Source organism: Acaromyces ingoldii (genome assembly GCF_003144295.1).
Source record: "Acaromyces ingoldii strain MCA 4198 unplaced genomic scaffold FA10scaffold_1, whole genome shotgun sequence".
NCBI classification, from domain to species: Eukaryota; Fungi; Basidiomycota; class Exobasidiomycetes; order Exobasidiales; family Cryptobasidiaceae; genus Acaromyces; species Acaromyces ingoldii.
In genome coordinates this window covers 2,624,179-2,643,713 of record NW_020290247.1, presented here as the reverse complement: position 1 = coordinate 2,643,713, position 19,535 = coordinate 2,624,179, and the positions used below count along the sequence as shown (strand labels likewise).

The window sequence follows — 19,535 nt, the reverse complement described above, 5'->3', positions numbered from 1 at the left end:
TCTTTTTAGGTTGACCCAACACCATCATCCAACGAGGGACGAAGACGAGGACGAGGACACCGAGACGGACAAGGAGTTGCATGAGATGTCGCTCTTGCTCGCGGAGCTCACCGCGCTGTCGTCGGAGTCGAAGCGCAAGAGTCCCGAGGTGAAGACAGCGTCAGACCAGGCGCTGGCGCAGCTCCGGGCGGATCAAGATGCCGTCCTTCGGGCATCGTCCAGGTCGCCGGACGAGGACCTGCTCCTCAAGCCCATCTTGCTCGCTTGCAGCTCCAAGACGACGCCGCCAAAGGTCGTCAGCATCGCAGTGGGCCTGCTGCAGCGCATCATCGGCCTGCGGGCGGTGCCAGAGCGGGAGAGTCACCTCTCGACGATTATTGACCTGCTCACCAATGTCATTGCGTCGAGGTCCGATGTCGATATCCATCTCAAGGTCCTCCAGGTCGTTTCTTCGCTCCTCTCCACTTACTCGACAATCCATAATGAGCTACTGTCCCGGACGCTCCATCTCTGCTTTCGCCTTCAGGACAGTCGGATTGGCGTCGTCAGCTCCACGGCCGCGGCCACGCTTCGCCAGTCGGTCATGACCGTCTTTGACAAGGTCAAGGCTGAGGACGCCATCCTCGACGGGATCAAGGCAGGAGGAGAGGATGGTGGGTTCTTTCCTGCATCGTAGCCAAAAATTGCACACAGTAAGCTGACCATGCCTTGACGTAGCTGCCGCTGCTGCACCCCTGGCTGCCATGACTGTTCAGGTTCCTGACAAGGGGTCCGTGACGCTCTTTCCCTGCTCGCGAGACGCTTACTTGACAATCAGCGACCTCAACAAGCTGGCCAATGGGAACGAAGCCCCCTTTCTCGCCCTGGCTTCCCTGCCAAGGACCTTTGTCCTGGAGCTCGTCGAGTCGATCCTCACCAACCACGCGCACCTGTTCCGCGCCGACTCGCATCCAGAGCTGCTGCTATGCTTGCGCGAGTCCACCTGTCCCCTCCTGATTCGTGCACTGAGCGAGGAGGCCGTGTTTCCAACCACGCTGCGACTCATGCGCCTCCTCTTTGTCCTCCTCCGTCAGTTCAGCCGCGAGCTAGTTGTCGAAGTCGAGATCCTCATCAGCATCCTTCTACGATTCATCTCGCCGCCCAGCAAGATCGAGCGCCCTTCGCCACAGAGGCGGATTTCAAGCGCGTTCATGTCCTCATCGGCTCACGATGCCGTCCCCCACTGGCAGAGGGTCCTCGCAATGGAGGCAGTGAGGAGCCTGTGCTCGGACGGAGAACTGCTGCGCAATCTCTGGAAGTGGTTCGACGGCAAACCAAATTCGGCAAAGGTCTTTACCAATCTCGTGGATGCCATACATCTCCTTGCCATCGAAGATCCCAATGCAATCGGAAAGGCAGATGCCTCGGATCAAATGGGTGGGAACCAATCGACAACCAGCCGACCAAGCACCGATCGAGCCAGGTCTGGCCTGTACGGCGCCGCTGCGGGCGTGGCGACCGCCATGCTTACGTCCGGTGCCTCCTTCACCCCTGCCGAGGGCGGGGCTGGACTGAGCCAGACGAGCGTGCCCGGTGTCCAGCTCATCGATCAGCTCGACAAGTCTGAGGCACCCCACTCGCCACCCACCTACCTCTACCTCCTCGCCCTTCAGTCGCTGGTTCACCTTGCCCAGTCGATTGCCAGCTACGTTCTGCCATCTTTCTCGCGCTTTGCAAATGCTCGCCCCAAGTCGGCACCTCGAGCGCCGCCATCCTTGGACTTTGACGCTCTCCAGGGGTCGGAACGCGCAGAGATGGAGGCGGTCAAAGACATGGTCCTTCAGGCATGGGCGCCGCTCATGACAAGCCTGACATTCTTCCTCTCGGCCAAATGCGACGAGGTCCTCTTCTCAGAGGCGCTCGTCGCCCTGCGCAACTTCACAAATGCCACCGGCGTCCTGGGCCTCGAGTCGCCTCGAGACGCTCTCATTGCCTCGTTGGCTCGCTTCGCCGTTCCCCGGCAGGTCATGTCCAAGCTCGTTACGTCGTCGTCGTCGTCATCAGCAGCTGGCCAGACTGCCGAAGCAGGAGAGGATGACAAGGACAGCACGACTCTGAGTGAAAGAAATGCGGCATGCCTCAAGGCCGTCACCCAGATTGCCTACTATCTCTCCGGCAGCTTGGGGACGCATTGGAGAGACGTCCTCGAGACATTGTGCGATGCGGAATTCGTCCTCCGCAGAGGCGGCCGCAGACGAAGAGGCTCAAAGGACGACAGTGAAGCGACGAATGCGTCATCGTACGAGCCAAAGGCCTCCATGTCCTCCATCTCGGCCCTTTCCACCATTCCCCCCGGCTTTTCCTCGGCCGCCTCGAGGGACCCTGTCAGCAAACGACCGATGGCCATGACCCAGATTGACACCGATACCCTCCTGGCCGACGTCGCAAGGGTGTTTGAGAATACCCAAGCGTTAGGGCCCCAAGCCTTTCTTTCCTTTGTCGAGGCCCTCTGCGCGCTCGACGCCGACTCCACGGGTGTGGCTGCCGCTGCTGCTGCCGAAACGGCAGGCAAGACAAGACATCAAAGTGGGGAGCTCACTCTCCGTGCGGCCAACAGAAGCTTTCCCCTGTCGTCGCTCAGCCTTGTGTCCATGCTCAACGTCGAGAGGCTCACCTTTTCGGCGTCTGGCATGGGCTGGGACCTTCTCTGCGCACATCTGCATGCGGTCTTAGCCCAGAGCCAGCTTCGACCCCCTCTCCGAACGCAGGCTGCCGAGGCTCTCGACTCATTCTTGTTCGCTGCCATCAGCGCCAAGAGCAGCAACGAGTCGGTCGACGACAGGAAGCGAGTACAATCGCAAACGCTTCTTGCGCTCAGCAAGCAGGCCACTCTTGAGGAGCGCAGAGCTGTGACTGCCGATGTTGATGTGCGGCGGATGGGGCTCGAGACGCTGCTCCGGATTCTGGAGGCCCATGGCCATGCTCTGCTTCTCGGCTGGGAAACCATCTTCTCCATGTGTGCGGCATCCTGCGCGGCACCCGCCGAGCCATCGTCAAGCGCAAATGTGCGAAGCTCAGTACCCCTCGTCAAGGTCGGCTTCACCTGTCTGCAAATTGTATGCTCCGACCTGCTGGCTTCTCTCACTTTACCGCAGCTGCAGCAATGCGTCTCCACATTGACCAAGTACGGCGCTCAGACGGACGACGTCAATGTGGCCCTGACGGCCAACGGCACGCTGTGGGGCATTACGGCCGAGATTTCCAATCGTCCATCGACGGGCTCGGATCAGGATGATCTCTGGGTCTTTGTCCTGCGATCGGTGCTCCAGCTCACGGCTGACGAGAGGGCAGAGGTGCGACAGGGCGCCATCTCGCTCCTCTACAACATTCTTGAGCAGTACGGTGCCGGGCTTGATTCGTCGGTCTGGTCGGGGCCCATAATGCAGGACATTCTCTTTCCCTTGCTCGAGGCGCTTCGCACACGGCTCAACGAGCTGCGCAGCTCGGGTGCCAAAGAAGATGAGCGTGCCGACCGGATGGCCGCGACGATGGGTCAGCCAGGAAGCGCTGTGAAGCAATGGGACGAGAGCAGAGTGTTGGCCCTCGCAAACTCCGGAAAGGTCATTTCGCAATTCTTCATCGAAAAGCTCGTCGACGCAGAAAAGGTGGAAGAAACAAAGGCAACATGTAAGCGGCTGCTGGACGAGCTCAGCCTGGGTTTCCTCGGAGGCCCTAATGCCATTTCGCAGGCTTCCATCAAGGCGCTTGAAGCCATCGTGTCGGTCGAGATGCCTCCTGAGGGTGCTGCAGAGCATACAGTCGTCGTCGAGTTTTGCAAGATGGCCTGGGAGACGTGGTGCAACCTTGCTATGCAGCTCGGCCAGTGCGAGGTGCCACTAAGTCAGACCAACCTGGTTGCGTATGTTCAAACAGTGTCACCTATCTACAAGAAGCTACAAGGGCACAAGGTGACGCTCGAGGAACACAACCGGCTGCTCGACTCCCTTAAGATCTGCATCGCCTACACCGCGAGCACTGACAACTTGCCGGACGTGGACAATCTGTCGCCCCTGCAATCGGCCGTCAGATCCACGATCTTCTCCCTTCATCTCGTTCCTGGCCTTCGATCCAAGATCATCAACGACCTTGCAGAGTACTCGACATTGGCCTTCACGCCCTCACCCCGAAAGACGCCATCCTACGTCGCACTCAACAAGGTGGCGAACAACGACCTCGTCGACTGCTTCTCCAGATGGAGCCGAGAGAGAGAGGTCTTTGTCAACGGAGCAGTTTCCAAGATCTTTTCGAGCCTGCTTGTGCCCGTCAAGCTTCGCTACGACTGTCCGAGCAGTGCAAGCGCAACCAAGATGAATTCGGCGAGAAAGATGAACGGGTCAGCACTGATGGAAGACGGCGGCCCGGGAAGCGATTCGACCATCGCTCCGCTTTGGCAGACTGCAACGGTCGCTTTCTGCAGAGTGGCCAGCCTCGCATGTCAACGGATGGACGATGATTTGCCAGAAGAGACGATTGCAGACGTCTGGACGCATCTGGGTGCCATCCTCGAGGCCAGCTTGACAGTCGACTTTTCCTCGGACAAGGAAGACCTGGCGGATGAGCTGTTCGACGTCGTCGTCTTCTCGACGCTGGAGCAGGCCGTGCTGCCTCGTTTTGGCGACAGAAGAGTGCCGACAAGCGTCATCGACGGCATTGCTCGGGCATTGGAAAGGGCCTCGAGACTGACTTTGAATGGGGTCGAGGAGACTGTCGAGGAGCCGTCTCACGACCGCCAAAGGGAGCTCTTCTCTTACTGGGCCTTTGAGACGCTCCTGCTCGGCTGTCATGACGACGGGCAAGAAGCCGCTGGTAGCAAAGCGAGAATGGAAAAGAAGCGGATCGCGCTCGTCTTTTTGCCGCACCTGCGCAAGCGCATCGACGGCGTCTTGCGTTCATACCTCGAGGTCGCACCGCTCATGGGCAAGGAGCCGATGCAGCGAGTGAGGGAGGAGGAGCTCAACTTTGTCCTGAGCTCCCTAGTCGATCTGCGGCTGTTCAGACGGTCTTTGGCGCTTGCGAAGCTCTCCAACGAGGATCATGGCGAGGTGCGGAAGTGGCTGGACGAAGAGCACGACGAGGGTACGACGAGCGCGGCAAAGGATTCGGATCGCGCGATGGTCATTGGGACGTACGGTCACCTGTGCGACATGCTCATGCTGCCCAGAGGCAGTGATGGGGGAGCTCTCAAACGGTCGACTGCCGGCTCGAGCCGGCTGGGCGACGTTGGCAGGTTGCAAAAGGCCCTAGCCAGGTATTCGAAGCTTATCGCGCTCGAGGGCGGTGAGGGGCCCATGAAGCTGGGAAAAGTGGGAAGCGGAAACGTTCTGGGAAGCCCAAGGCTAGAGAGAAAAGGGCTGCAGGAGCCGACAAAGCTAGTGCGAACGTTGCTGGACGTAGCAGGCTCTTACCTGGTGTAGAAGTAAGCAATTGATTGATCACGGCGACGGCATTACTGCTCCGCGCTCGCATGAAAGGCGGGAGCCGGAATCACCGAGGTGGTATTCATCGCAGAGATAGCACTCAAAGCTGCAGTGACACCAAGCAAGGGAGTTAGGCCCCACTCAGCACTGAGGCACAGGCCCTTCTACGGCATGAGATTATATCGCACGGGAATATTGCGCAGGATAGCCCGCCCCATCGAGCATTTGTGAAATTAAGCGAAAGAGGATTAGCCTGAGTAGGTTTCCATGCCTATTTGGGAAGGGCACAATGGCACTCGGAAATTCGGATTCTGAGCCCAGTGATGCAGCGGGGATATATAAGATGCGACGGGCGCCCCACTCCCCACGCAGGGCCCTTCCCGACAGCGGCCAGCCGCCATAGTCTATGTGAAAAAGAGCAGCGACACCACCTCGATACCATGACGATTAGTAGGACATACCACGACGTGGAAGGGTCGGTCTACATCTTGCCAGCCGACAAGGCCGAGACGGAGCGGCTCTCGTTGCAGCACCGTGTCCTTACGCGCTCGTTTAGAGACCGTCTCTGGACCGCGCCACTGGACATTCAGCAGCTCGAGGGAGCCGACGTGCTGGACAATGCCACGGGAAGTGGTGGGTTCAGGCGCATGTATCCGTTTGCTAAAAGACAAAAGAGAGCTGAATAGCGAGTTTGAGTACAAAAAGGCGCCTGGCTCTTCGACCTTGCGAAGCGGTGCAAAGATGCAGGTGTCACGGCAGGCCACCTGATCGGCACCGACATGACCGACAAGCAGTTCCCCCAGCTGAAGCTTCAGGATGTTGGAGCAAAGTCAGATGGCGCACCTTCGCTGCAGATTGCCAATGCGCTTGCGCTGCCCAAAGAATGGACCAACAGGTTCACGCTGGCCCACCAGCGGCTCCTCACGTTTGCGCTCACCGCGAGCGAGTGGCCCCGCTGCCTGTCGGAGCTGCATCGGGTCATCAAACCAGGCGGATACGTGGAGCTGAGCGAGACGGCACACACATTATTTAAGTATCCAATTGGGACGCCAGGCGATCGATTTGTCCAGCAGCACCTCTTCCCGCTAATGGACCATCTCGGCCTTTCCAAAGTGCTGCCCACGACGATGGAAGAGATGCTCATCGAGGCCGGCTTCGTCGACGTGCGCATCGTCGAGGTCGACATACCCTTGAACGAGAAGCGGGGCGCCGAGGCCAAAGAAGCCAGCCGCAATTTCCACGACGCCTTCTGCGCCTTTTCCGAGGCCGTCGTCAAGGCCGGCCTCGTGTCCGCCGATGAGACAGGCCACCGTGCGCTCATTGATGCAGTCCGGAACCAGTGGAACCGGGAGGATGTGCACCACAAGTTCGTGGCTTGGTCTGCCCGAAAGCCATAGATGCATGGCCCTTGCTCTTTGCTTGCTTGCTTTCCTCTGGCCCTCCTTTTCATGCACGGTGGAGAAATTCTGCTTAATGCTCAGCGCGCGCGTCGCGCTCTGTGTTAATCTTTGCTTGCTCTTGCCCACTCTGTCTAGATAGATGCCACATCCAAATTATATTTTTGCCTGCCACCCTCAGGTACTAGGGAGAAGGGGAGAGGAGAGGCGAGAAGGATGATTCGAGAGCCGCTGCCTTCAGACGCCGGCGAGATCCGCGACATGTATGCCCGCATTGGCTGGCACTACACCCTGGAAGAGATGCGGCGCAATCTGGCGCCTTGCCGCACCTTTGTCTCGATCGACTCGACTGAGCAACAACAAGAGCGAGCCGTGGCGGTGCAGGGGAGCATCTGTGTATGTGAACAGAAGTCGATCTGGTCTATCAATGGCCTCGTTGTCGATCCGTTATGTCAGGGCAAGGGCATCGGCCGGGTTCTCATGCAGCACGTACTTAACCTGGCCAAAGAGGCTCAAGTGCCCGTCATTGTACGCCTCGTCTCGACGACAGAAGGAATGCCGCTGTACCGCAAGCTAGGGTTTCAGCACATTACCACCTGCACCCTACTCGTCCGTCGTCTAGCAGGCTATGCGCGTCCTAGCCTCATCCCCGTTGATGACGGATCGCGGTTCGACGAGGCAGTGTGGTCAAAGGATGCACCAATTATCGACGAACTTTCGGTCCAGGCTACGGGAGGCTGCAAACGCTCCCACATCAATCGTGCACACCTTTTTCCAGGGCTCGGGATCTCGTCTAAAGCAGTAATGATCAGGAGAGCTGGAGAAGCCATCGGGTTCGGAGCGGTCCGTAGGACGTCTCAGTTCGTCATCCTAGGGCCCATTGTCGCGCCCTCTGCCACGATCGCTAAGGCTGTTCTGGAACGCCTGATGGCTCTCGCAATGTCAGACGATCAATTCAAAAGACCCAAAGACAGCAGCGACGCCACGGCCGGAGGTGAGGAGGTCAACGTCCGGATCGACGTTACGAGCGATGTCGACGTCAACCACGAGCTTCGCGATTGGCTCGTCAATTCATGCGGCTTTTCTGTCCGTCAAGACTGTCCTCTGATGGACTGGCGCGCCGGCCCCGCTGACCCCACGACGGCCAACGGTGCTCAAGACGTCAACTTAAGTCAGTGGGCACTCCTCTCTCAAGGCTTGCTCTAGGGCATAGACTAATAATTCTAAGGGATTCTACCGATGGCTTTCGTAAATGTACAGCACAATACTTATAAAGCAGACCAATATGAGACCCTAGGTCATAGGATGAGATCTAAAATTTGCTATGACAATGTCCGTAGCGCGTAAGAGATCCGCTGCTCCGATATTCGAAAAGCCATCGGACATCATGGGGTCAATATGCGGGGGGAAAAGTTGGCGGAGAAGAAGGGCACCTGGCCATGGACTCAGAATGCTTGTCTCTTTTCGGCTGCGTCCTGTCCCCTCCGCTCTCTTCCACGGCCACCACAAGCCGTGTTCTATTCGGCTTCTCGTCCAGTACGTTTCGCCCTGAATGGACAAGCTGTCGGACGCCTCTGCCAAATTGGTCGTGTGGGACGACGATGACCCCGAGAATCCACAGTCATGGTCGAATCTCCGCAAGTATTGCATTCTAGCCACCATTTCGACAGGCTCGCTATGCGTCACATGTGCCTCTTCTGTAGTGACGAGCGCCTACAAGGGTATAGAGAGGGATCTGGGTGCAAGTGAAGAGGTCGCCATCCTCGGCCTGTCTTTATTCGTCGTTGGACTGGGCCTTGGCCCAATGCTCCTCGCTCCTTTTAGCGAATTCTATGGCCGCAAGGTGAATAGACCTCCCTCTTCTCTTCACATGGGCATCTGCAATCACTCTTAACTCACGTTCAGAGGAAGACAGCCCGTCTACTTTGCTGCCTTTCTCGCCTTCTTCCTTCTCGGCTTGCCGGTCGCCTTTGCCAACAATAAGCCCGTCTTCTTCATCTTTCGCTTCCTCACCGGCTTCGCAGGCTCCGCGTTCCTCTCCGTCGCCGGCGGCTCGGTCGCGGATCTCTGGGCGCCGAGCGAGACTTTTTTTCCCATGGCCTTCTACACCTGCTCTCCTTTTGCCGGGCCTGTGCTGGGTGAGTCGAGCATACAAATTTCCAGACCAAGGCTTTTTTTTTACGAAGATGTGCCAGGTCCTGTCTTTGCCGGTTTCATAAACCAGTACAGCAACTGGCGGTGAGGTGCCCGACTCTACCGCGTCTTCCCGTCTTGAAACTTGTGTGGCTGATCCCGCGACGCAGGTGGTCGTTCTGGGTGATCACCATCTGGTCTTTCATCAACCTCGTCGCCTTGACGCTTTTTGCGCCAGAGACTTTTCATCCGGTCCTTCTGTCTAGGCGAGCAAGGCAGCTGCGCAACACAACGGGCGATGCGTCGTACTATGCAAAGCACGAGCTGGTTCTCGAAGGAAAGAGCCTGCTGAGCACGATCTCCGCCAGCAGCACTCGAGTAGCAAAACTCCTGACCCTCGAGCCGATGCTGCTGCTCCTCTGCATCTGGTGTGCCATCCTCCTCGGTATCCTTTACCTCTTTTTCGAGCTGTTTCGTGAGTGCTCTGTTGCTTGTCAGACGAGTTCCAAGGAGGACAACGAACGTCATTGACGACGATCATGGCCATTGTCTTTAGCCATTGTCTTTGCCAAGCATCACTTTCAAGAGTATCAGGTTGGGCTCTCGTTCATAGGTGAGTTTTGGATCACTGCAGTCCCTAGAGAGACAGGCGGATGGACCTTACCAGAATGGTCATAGGCATCGGTATCGGAAACTTCTTGGCGCTGGCTACGATGCCCTTCTTCATTCGTCGCTACCACGCTCGGATGGCTGACCCAAGCCGAGCAGGCCCGGAAGCCAGATTGGAGCTGGGCAAGGTCGGGGCAATCCTCGCACCAGCTGCGCTATTTACCTTTGCCTTCACTTCATACGCTCATGTTCACTGGATCGCCCCCATCATTGCCTCTGTCTTCTTTGGAGGCTCGATCATCTATGTCTACACCTCCGTCTTCACCTATTCGGCCACAGTCTGGCAACCGCTCGCAGCGTCAGCGATGGGCGCCAACTCTGCGCTAAGGTCGGCATTTGCAGCTGGCTTCCCCCTCTTTGCCAACCCCATGGCTCGAAGACTGGGCACTGTTGGTACGGCAGCCCTCCTTGCTGGCCTCACCTGTCTCATTGTGAGTGCCGATGGTGGACGAGGAGCGCGCATGAGCTGCTCGGTTTCACTAACACCTCTCTTCAAGGCCCCACTGCCGTTCTTATTTGACCGATATGGTCCGCAATTACGGGCCAAGAGCAAGTTCTCAATGTAACATACTGTCAAGCCCGGTGCACATCCTCGGGACGTATATACCCTATGACATTCTCTCACACACAGAGCAAATGACAGTGACTCTGATGGGATTGCGAAACAAAAGAGGACCTGCCTTGTCACAACTTCTGCGGGGTAAATGGCCTGTCGCGTGCCGGGTATCTAGAAGAGACTGTCAGGACTGGCCGTGCGTCGAGGGAGGGCGGGAACCTTAGCCATGGACCGGGGAGGGAACTTGATCGTGATGGGGCCCAGCGCGCCAGTGGCGCCTGCACCGGGGACCTCGCCAGCGATGTTGGATGCACCCAGCTCGCCGCTGGCAAGAGCGGTAGTGCTGTATATGACTGCACCACCGGCATGACCCAGCTGCGTACCTGCACCAAGGATGCCTTGGGCTGAGCCAGCGCCGCCCAAGCCTCCCTTCTGCGATGCAGATCCTCCGACACTTCCCGAAAGCCCGTCGCTGTTGATTTGGAAGCCATTGAGGTCTCCAAAGTCAAACGTCTGCCCAAAGAGTTCGACGCTGATGTCGCCCACGGGAAGTCAGCCGGAGGCGCCAGATAGACTGTCGACGGAGACGTAGCCCTGATCCATGCCCTGGACTGATGAGATTGTCCCGGTGCCATCACTAAAGGTGAGGACGCCTGGGATCGTCAAATGCTCATGCTCGTCCTGGCCGCCATACAATTTGAGGTCCGGCACCACATCGCCATTGGACAGCACTTTGCATGTCAAGTCGAAGTGCCCGTCCACCTAGGAAGAAGAAATAATGCGAGGTCGGACGAAGTCATCTGAGACACAGCGAGATTTTTATTTGACTTACATGATTAGTTGCATCGCCCAGGCCGAGGACGTTGGTCGAATTGATCAGGTAGAGGGTACCTCCTCCCGTAAAGGTTGGACAAGCTTTCCCTCCAACGGTCGCTGGTACGAGGTCAGCATCTTCCCCTTGCAAAGAGAGATCACACACACATACTCGTCCCTGTTGAAATGGCTGTATCAACGCCAAGCAGAGTGCCAATGCCAGGAATCGGGATTCCATTGAAGGCGCGGGCAGCGGATGGAGCAGGTGTCGCCTGGGGAGCTGGGATCGCTACTGCATGAGCCACTAAGGCAAGGACCAACACGAGTCGGAAAACCATCGTTCGGAGAGCGGTTAGGGCGTGGTGAGACAGTAAGGAAGGGAAAATGCGGGGAGAAAGGAGGGACAGGAGGAAAAAAAAAAACCCGTCAAGACACAGCGGGTATTCAAGGGTTGTTGCAGTCCATGACAGCGATGCGGGGTAGCAGAAGATGCTCGCGGCACGAAAAGATCCGCTCGTGAAAACGACGTAGAAGCACGCCTAAATAGCATCCGTAGTGCATGCAGTGGGAGAATTTTCACAAGAACTCCGACGGACCGAAGCACCTTTAGCGCAAGAAGAAGCGTCTTCCACGAGCCCATTTTTCGTACCCCGCACACTCTAACTCAGTGCCATGTATACAGTATTAGGGGTATTGACGTCCTGTTGCATCTCGACGAAGTTGCCGTATTAGGTCAGTAGTCATGAAGTAAGGAGCACAATGTTTCGGCATCGCTTCATTCTTGCATCGATGGTCGTAGGTGGGGTCTACGCGGAACATTTGCTCACGTTTGCTTTCACTCGCTTTGTTTGCTCCCTTTTGTAGAGCAAACAAGTGAAACGGGTTCTAGGCAAACGCGACATTTAGACTCAAACTAGTGGATCGAACATTTGGTTACTCGGCCGTCTCAATTGTTAGGGCTAATCCTAAGAAAAGAGACGGGGCGGCTCGGGAAATATTCTGAGGTCACTACACCACGTGGTTTTAGAGGCGTTAGAAGGATCTGATGGTGGGCGGCAGATACGCAAACATAGTGAAACCCAAGCTTGGCGGTGCAAGGTTCCGGCCATCGAAACAAATTGGCGCCCTAGATCTGCTGCAGCGGGTGCGGTGCGGAGTCCCCAGAGTAGCGCGGTCAAGGGTTCTGCGGGAATTTGCAACGAGGTGCCGTAGAGGCCGTTACTCTGGCAAGGTATGGCCAAGGTGAACTATGTGCATCAACACAGCTGTAGTGGCAGCATTCACACGCATTGTGCCCAAAAAAGGTCCGACAAAAGAACAGCGAATCGCGGTGAAAGATGGAGTGGGTACCTGCTCGCTACAGAGGGTGAGGACCCAACCAGAGGTGTCCTCACAGCGGTTCAAATGTTGACCGATGCGACGCGAAAACTTTCTACAGGATCTCTGGGCCACAGCAGGGAAGCAAGAGAACTGGCCGAGTGCCTAGTTGCCTTTACCACAAAGAAGCAAGTTTTGCGTCATTTGGTCCCGAAAGTATTGAATTTACTCCTTTGCCAAAGTTCACTGTGTTGGCCGACCTCTCCTCCCCACTTTGTGCGTCGGCAAACGAGCACGGCATGAGCCCTTGCAAGATCTGCTTGATAAGACGGCCACCAAATGTCTCTTCTTCCGACGATGGGTTTTGAGGGAGGTATCTTCGCCAAATAATCGACGCCACAAATTTCTCAGCGTCATTTCCCGTCCTGGCACTTAGTACCTGGTGGTACCCAGAAAGAACGTGCTGGGAGGACGAGAGCAGAACTGAAGCAGAGTAACTAGCAATGTGAAAGTTTTCATTTTCTATTGACGGGTGCTTTGAGGCCCGTCTGATCTTCGATCACTCCCAAATTGATAGATTGAGGAGATTGTCCGCAAATAATTTTCTGTCTTCCGAGGTGTTTAATATCTTCGATGACGAGAATGCAGACATCTTGGAGAGCAGGCAGCAAGAGTAAAAGCAAATCTACTCGAAAAAGGCGATGACCTTGCTCCGGCGTAACAAAAGGGGACTATGCACCCTATCAGGTTGTCGAACGAGGTCCGCCTTTGTTTCAAAGTCAGACAATGCAGGAGGCGGACTCGTAGAAGATATCGGCAATCTTTCCATTTATTTCTTTGCAGAGAAGTCGCCCGTATTTTTTTTTTTCCTTTGTCCTGTGCAGGAAGTACCGTTGCATCAGTGTGTTTGCCCTCGGGAGCCGTTAGTGTCATGAAGAAGGGTAAAAGACGCTAAAATTAATGTTTGTTCCACCTCGCGCGCGCAACCTGACACGAAGGAGATTTGTGAAACTGAAAAAAGAAGGACTGGCATATATTGACATCGGCCACCGTCACTCAAGCAATAGGCCCGACGAGATTTCTCTGGCAAGCTGCCAGTGAGCAGAGAACATGCAAGTTTCGCTGAAATGGAGGTACACGGTCCTCGTCTTGCCAGAAGTAAACGAGGAGAAAGTGGGGTCGTACCAAGGTGAAGTAGGTGAAGCAAGCTTACAAGGCGGCGAGAGCAAAAGCGTGAGAAGGACGAAAGTCTTTAAGAAGTTGACCTACCGCCACCTTTCCAACAATAACAACCCTGCCTCCCTCTAACTCCTTCTTTGAACATTCTTCTCCGTCCTCGTCATGCTTTCGATCCTCACATTCATTCTCAGAGGAATCTGGGAGGCTTACCTGGAGCCTCTCCTCACATTCTTTGGACTTTACAAAGTCAACGACCTCTCCTATGGTCGAAGCCGCATTCCCTTTTCAGCCATGGAAAAGCGATTGCACGCCAACCCCGACGTTCATGTCTGGTTTGGCAAGGTGATGCTCGAGAACGGACAAGACTGGGTTTGGTACCAGGTCTGGGAGCCCATGGAACCCACCTGCAGCCCTCGCCCCGACGTCCTCTTCGTTCATGGAACTGGCGTCCATTCAGGCACTTTCGCCAGTCACTCTCGCCGATATCTGGACGCGGGATTCCGCCTCATCGTTCCCGATCTGCCTTCCCACGGCTACTCGTCTGGCTTGCACGTCTACCGTCGTAAGTTGAGAGAGTACACGGCAGGACTCCGAGCAGTTTTGCACGATGTCGCATCTCGTGACGACAAAATCTATGGCCTACGCTCGAAAGCTCAACGTCAACAGACCTTCCTTCTCGGTCTTTCCTTTGGCGGCACCGTCGCTCTCCACTACGGTCTTGACTACCCTCACTCGATTCGCTCAGACCCGAAGGACCCCGAAGGGATTCCGATCGACGGCATCTGTGTCGTTGGACCAATCCTCGGCTACTCTCCCACAAACGTTACCTTCCCCCCGTACCTCGTCAAGATTGCCAACTTCTGCGAAAGCTATCTCGGCTTGTCTCGCTTCGAGGTGATGGTTCCACACAAGAAGAGTCTTGACAAAGACCCAAAGGTGTACAAAAGTCTGATCAACGAGGACAAGCGAAGTCATCAGGGCGCCTTCCGCCTCGGCCACCTCAAGTGCATCAACGATGCTGTCTCGAGACTGCAGCAGGAGGCTGGCAACTTCAACCATCCAGTCCTTATTCAACAAGGCGGACAGGATCGAGTAGCCTGTCCCATCAAGTCGATCCGATGGGTCCGTAGCATCAATTCTTCGGACAAGCGCATGGCCATCTATCCCGTCTGTCAGCATGTCATTTTCCGAAAAGCAAAGACCGAAGAAGAGGACCAGGCGGGCCGAGTTGCCTGCATCGGAGACAGCGTCGAATGGATGGGTCACCGGGTTGACTGGCCTAGATCGACTGATCTGATCACTTTCAACTCGCCCTTCGATGCTCAAGGACGATTCACGCCACCTCAAACCCCTTCCAGCTCAGTCTCATCTTCCCTGGTTAGCAGCCGCAACACTTCGTACAGCTCTTCTGGTCACTCGACTCCTACATCTCCGTATGAACCCGACATGACAGAGCTGACGCCCTCGCGCTTCCCCGGAACTCCACAAGAGCAAGAAGATCAGGATGCATACAGTAGTGACGGTAAATTGGACACAGAAACTCCCGCGTTTGGTCGCTTGCCGTTCCTGATGCACCAAGAGGACAAGGAGGAGCCCCACCCCCTCCTTGCGTCACCGCACAAGACGACACTCCCAGCGCTGGCTCGACTTTGTCCCGAGAGAAGCTACAAGATCCGATGGGCATTGGCCCCGATCCTTCGCCCTTACGATATTCTAGTCTACAAGTCGGCAGCGGATCTGGGATCGGCGGGATCATTCTCCTCGTGAATGCTCTCTCGATCTCTCTCCTCTCGTTTCCCGCTATCAACGTTTCTTGTCCCTGCAAGGCAAACTCTGCATTAATTCCCTCCGTTTCTCCCCTCATTTGTCCCTTGTTCCGTCCCCGGCACCACCTGCAAGTTTTCATCCTTCACTCTCGCTTCAGTCTCCTCGAGATCCTTCACTTTCATTTCTTTCACACCGTGTCACCGTACATAAAAGGTCAAGCAAAATTTCTCGACTCTATCCCGCTGTGAAGCCGTAAAGAAGAGTCGTCTCTACTTCTGTGAATATTACGAGAGTGTGTATGCACCCCAGGAATAGACAATTCCGCCAAATTAGTTTGCGCGCATAGCGCAGATCCATGCACTTACGGCACTATTTAGCCAGTCTGGTGAAACATCCACGTACAGCCTCAGGCTCGTTTGGGCGTGGAATTATGAAGCCCCGCTAGGCGGAGACTGAAGAGGCAGCTGCCAAGATCTGCCGGCAAATTTTCAATTTGTGCGACCTTCCACGCTAGAGACTTTCACAAATTCTCTACTTTCGACAGCAACAGCGCGATCACTGTGCCACCTGATCATTTTGCCGTATTAGTTTTTCTTTTTTTGTTTTATGGGTTTTGGATTATTTTTTAGCTTGCACAGAGTCCCATCTATGCAAGAGAGGCCGTGCGTAGAACTTGTCTTGTTTGTGTCACCGTTGTACGGAAGCACATGAGCTTTAGTCATCTTACTATTTGCTCCGCGTGGACGACGAATCAGCCACTTTATCTCGCCCCACTTTGCCGGATGAACCTTTTCTTTGTCGAGTTTGACTTTGTCTTGCTTTCGGTCGGTAGACCGTCTCTTGTTTGTGGTACAATAGTACGGAAGCGCACAGGGTTCAGTCAGTTAATTTTGCGCTCACCTTAGACGAAGAAGCAGCCAGCCCATCTCGGCCCCACTCCGGCGGTCTTCTACTTTCTCAGGCCATGGACACTCCGAGCCACCGAGGTTGAAGAAGCAGCCAGCGGCTCATTGGCCCCACTCCGTCGGTCTACTTTCTCAGGCCATGAATACATCTTGATCGTTTGGCTCTCTCTTGAACGAATATTTGTATGTTGCCGTGCTTTGTAACCGTTCCGTAATGTGCATGTGCTTCCGTATGAAACTACCATAAGCAAAAGAGAAAAATCAGTCTGCCCATCCCAGTCCCACTTCACCAGTCTCCAAAGCTATGAACTTTCTTTTGATCGCTTGAATCTCCTTGATCGCTTGACACTCACTTGGTAGGTTCACAGTCTCTTCTTTGTAGTATTCCATAATGTGCTTATGCCGGAAGCACATGAATTTCATCCATTCCGTAATGTGTATGTGCTGTTTTACCAACGCACCGCAAGCAAAAGACAGAGAAGAAGCCTTCCCACCCTAGCTTTGCTCCACCGTCTTTTTAAGACATGAAGTTACTCTTGATTGGTCGAGATTCTCTTGATCAGTTGGCTCTTTCGTAGTGGGCGTGTGCTTCTGTACGATAGCAGCACAAGCGAAAGAGGATCAGCTTGCCCACTCTGGCCCCACTTTGCCAGCTTTTAAAGCCATGAACTTTTTCTGATCAACTGGACCTCTCACGATCGGTTGACCTCCCCTTCTTCGGTTGCTTTAGTATTACCTTGTTCAGCCCATCATGTCCAACACCGTGTCACCAAGCACGACCACGTCGGTATCGCGTTTTGCGTCGTCGTCACCCCGGTCAGCTGTCTCGACGCCCGCCACTTCCCATGCGGATTCATTTCACGACGTCGAAGGTCCCCAGCAGTATGGCAGTGAATTCGATTGGATAAAGACGAAAAGAAATGGACGAGGAGAATGTTGGGCTCGTAGCCTCGATGGAATGGGTTCTTTCATCCGGCATTGGCAGCAGTGAGTAGAGCCACGGGCGTTTTCACTGTCAGGTCGCTTTCTTGCTGACTGGGAGATGGACGAGGACAGACGCTTTCACGCAGAATCTGACGTGATGGTCACATGCCTCATTCGCGAATCGACGGACCAAACCCCGTCACCGAAGCCAGCTCAAGTCGACATTGACCTTATTCGTCGTACCTGGCGTGCCATGCGCATCCTCCACCCCATCGTTGGTGTTCAGCTCGTTGCAAGGAAAGACGTAGGATTGGCACCGGTCAAACTCCCTGCTAGTCTCAAGGGCAAAGTTGACCTTGACACTGCCCTCTGCTACAATTTGCTGCGTTCCGAGGATCAAATCGATGCTTGGCTCAATGCGCGGGTTGTGGATCATACCGGTGAGCCGAGGGGCTCTTGCCTCACCGTCGAACAAGAGGAGCTCTATGAATGGTGCCGCCAGAAACCTGCGACTGCGGCTCCTGGCTCGCCTCTCAACGGTCACGTCGATGGTGCTTTTCTCCACTTCTGGCCGGCCCAAAACGATGCACCACCCAGAATCCTGTTGGAGCAGTCGCACGTCATCTCCGATGGCTTGGGATGTTTTACCATGCTTGATGAGTTCCTCTCGCTGTTGGCTCGCAACATTGCCGACCGGCAGGACTCGGATACCTTTCGATGGGGAAGCGAAGCCCCGCGGCTTCCCCCTTCGGTACAAGATGCTATCGCCGACGCACCTCCGACCTGGGATCTCTCGAAAGAAGAGATCAAATCGCTCAAGAAGATGAATCAAGAGCGTATCAACTCCAACTCTGCCTCGGACAAGCTCGTCGATAAAGTCGGAGTCAAGATATACAGTATGGCGCTTGCCAACAATGCCTCGCCCAATCTCATACGTCGAAAGGTGCTCAATGCTCCACTCCGCTCTCTCGTCCGTGCCACCGTTCGATCAGGAGATCCGATGCCCATCGGCATCTTGCCACCTGCTTCAACATCATTCAAGGGGCCTTGGACACACAACGAGTTCATGACGCGGCACCTCTCGCAGGATGATGTGGGCAAGCTGCTCAAGGCTCTTCGGGCGCAGAAACTCACGTTAGCGCCCTTCCTCGAGGCTGTTCTGGCGTTTGCTACGTCATGGGTCCGCAAGACAAGGGGTCTCGCGCCGACAAAGTCGGGCTGGGACAAGAGCAACAAGGTCCACGCCTGCTTCTCGACACCAATCTCCAGGAGAGACACGTTGAGACCGCAGCACCAGCGCTATCTCGGCGACGCCATGGGCGGATTTCCCACCCAGATCCGAGCCACGGAGCTGCAGTGGTCCACGAAAACTCAACATGACGAAGACGACGATGATGCCGTACCCACGCTCGATGGCGCCTGCCTCGATCGGGTTTATAATGTGAGCCGGGAGCTTTCGGCCCAGTACAAAAAGGGCCGCGACGAGGAGGACTGGTTCAAGATGGTCAAAGCGACAATGATGGACGCCATGGAGACCGAGTACCTTGTTGTGGAGAACGAAGCCTACTACCCATCAAACCCTTGGCTGTCGTCTATTGGACGAGTGGATCAGCACATCACGATGGTCAGACCGGTGCCAGAGAGCGCTGTTTCACTCGAGTCGATCGACCCCTCGCGCGCCTCGCTCTGTCAACTTGGTCCTGCGTCAAAACATCAGAATCAGAGGCGAATTCATGCAGACCATGCCCGGCTCGTCGTCCGTGTTGGCCACACGCAGCCCTCTGTGCAGGCGTACAGCTATGGGCAGGATGGTCTCGTCATCCAACTCGCCTACCCACCCTGGTGGTACGACGAAGAGGGTTCTTCCGGACGAGCCGTAGTCCGGAGGGGCAAGCGCGTCAAGGGTCAGTCTACGAAGAACAGTGTTCGCATCCCATGGATGAACACCATTATGGCCATAATCGCGGCTGCTGTCGAGCAGGGCAGCTTACTTTGATCCCAGGCTGCATCTTATACCCACTTTCCTCTGAAAAGCCACAAACACTGGCTCACTTCACGCTCTCTCGATTGTTGGTCGCATTTACACACTCTCTAGGTAATCCTGGACCTTTCGTCCTCACTTTGTATTAAATAGACGTCTATTTTAGATAAGCATCTCGCTAAAGTCCTGCTGCCCTAAGACGACTGACTTCCTGTCGGCACAATGTGTGGCTTGAGACGACAGCTCGCGTCACAGCATCGGAAATAGGAGCAGGCCACGGTGTGTTGGGGCTGATAAAAGTAGGGCCACCGCCGAGTCCCGAGTGACGGCGATACGGCTTCACCGGGCCGGTGCGGCGCGATCACCTGTCGCTGAGTTCAGATAGCACGCTTGCTTAATCAAAATTCATTGCAATCTCTGAAGGGAGAGAGCAGAAAG

At 55.5% G+C, this 19,535-nt stretch overlaps 7 protein-coding genes across 7 annotated transcripts; 6 read left to right on the top strand and 1 right to left on the bottom strand.

The window, feature by feature from the left end:
- Positions 1 to 85: 85 nt before the first annotated feature.
- Positions 86 to 5,453, top strand: FA10DRAFT_225841 (hypothetical protein; the record flags this gene model as incomplete). The annotated part of the gene is made up of 2 exons (XM_025518661.1): positions 86 to 653; positions 718 to 5,453. 2 exons carry the CDS (start codon positions 86 to 88, stop codon positions 5,451 to 5,453), a joined length of 5,304 nt encoding a protein of 1,767 aa, XP_025380850.1.
- A 443-nt stretch (positions 5,454 to 5,896) lies between these two features.
- FA10DRAFT_283288 (S-adenosyl-L-methionine-dependent methyltransferase) lies at positions 5,897 to 6,853 on the top strand (the record flags this gene model as incomplete). The annotated part of the gene is made up of 2 exons (XM_025523828.1): positions 5,897 to 6,089; positions 6,162 to 6,853. The coding sequence occupies 2 exons, from the start codon at positions 5,897 to 5,899 to the stop codon at positions 6,851 to 6,853; spliced, it is 885 nt and encodes a 294-aa protein (XP_025380849.1).
- A 150-nt stretch (positions 6,854 to 7,003) lies between these two features.
- FA10DRAFT_264273 (acyl-CoA N-acyltransferase) lies at positions 7,004 to 8,165 on the top strand. Its single transcript, XM_025520585.1, has one exon. The coding sequence runs from the start codon at positions 7,070 to 7,072 to the stop codon at positions 8,057 to 8,059; it is 990 nt and encodes a 329-aa protein (XP_025380848.1). The 5' UTR covers positions 7,004 to 7,069; the 3' UTR covers positions 8,060 to 8,165.
- Positions 8,166 to 8,181: 16 nt separating this feature from the next.
- Positions 8,182 to 10,290, top strand: FA10DRAFT_264271 (MFS general substrate transporter). Its single transcript, XM_025520584.1, has 7 exons — positions 8,182 to 8,696; positions 8,769 to 8,991; positions 9,049 to 9,091; positions 9,157 to 9,461; positions 9,543 to 9,599; positions 9,665 to 10,086; positions 10,153 to 10,290. Exons 1-7 carry the CDS (start codon positions 8,406 to 8,408, stop codon positions 10,219 to 10,221), a joined length of 1,410 nt encoding a protein of 469 aa, XP_025380847.1. The 5' UTR covers positions 8,182 to 8,405; the 3' UTR covers positions 10,222 to 10,290.
- A 155-nt stretch (positions 10,291 to 10,445) lies between these two features.
- On the bottom strand, positions 10,446 to 11,362 carry FA10DRAFT_277413 (hypothetical protein; the record flags this gene model as incomplete). Its single annotated transcript, XM_025523381.1, has 3 exons — positions 10,446 to 10,973; positions 11,044 to 11,144; positions 11,197 to 11,362. The coding sequence occupies 3 exons, from the start codon at positions 11,360 to 11,362 to the stop codon at positions 10,764 to 10,766; spliced, it is 477 nt and encodes a 158-aa protein (XP_025380846.1). The 3' UTR covers positions 10,446 to 10,763.
- A 2,279-nt stretch (positions 11,363 to 13,641) lies between these two features.
- On the top strand, positions 13,642 to 15,502 carry FA10DRAFT_264270 (alpha/beta-hydrolase). The gene has a single exon (XM_025520583.1). The coding sequence runs from the start codon at positions 13,683 to 13,685 to the stop codon at positions 15,285 to 15,287; it is 1,605 nt and encodes a 534-aa protein (XP_025380845.1). The 5' UTR covers positions 13,642 to 13,682; the 3' UTR covers positions 15,288 to 15,502.
- A 1,006-nt stretch (positions 15,503 to 16,508) lies between these two features.
- Positions 16,509 to 19,272, top strand: FA10DRAFT_277411 (hypothetical protein). The gene is made up of 3 exons (XM_025523380.1): positions 16,509 to 16,548; positions 16,660 to 17,179; positions 17,249 to 19,272. Exons 2-3 carry the CDS (start codon positions 16,944 to 16,946, stop codon positions 19,110 to 19,112), a joined length of 2,100 nt encoding a protein of 699 aa, XP_025380844.1. The 5' UTR covers positions 16,509 to 16,548; positions 16,660 to 16,943; the 3' UTR covers positions 19,113 to 19,272.
- Positions 19,273 to 19,535: the final 263 nt, after the last annotated feature.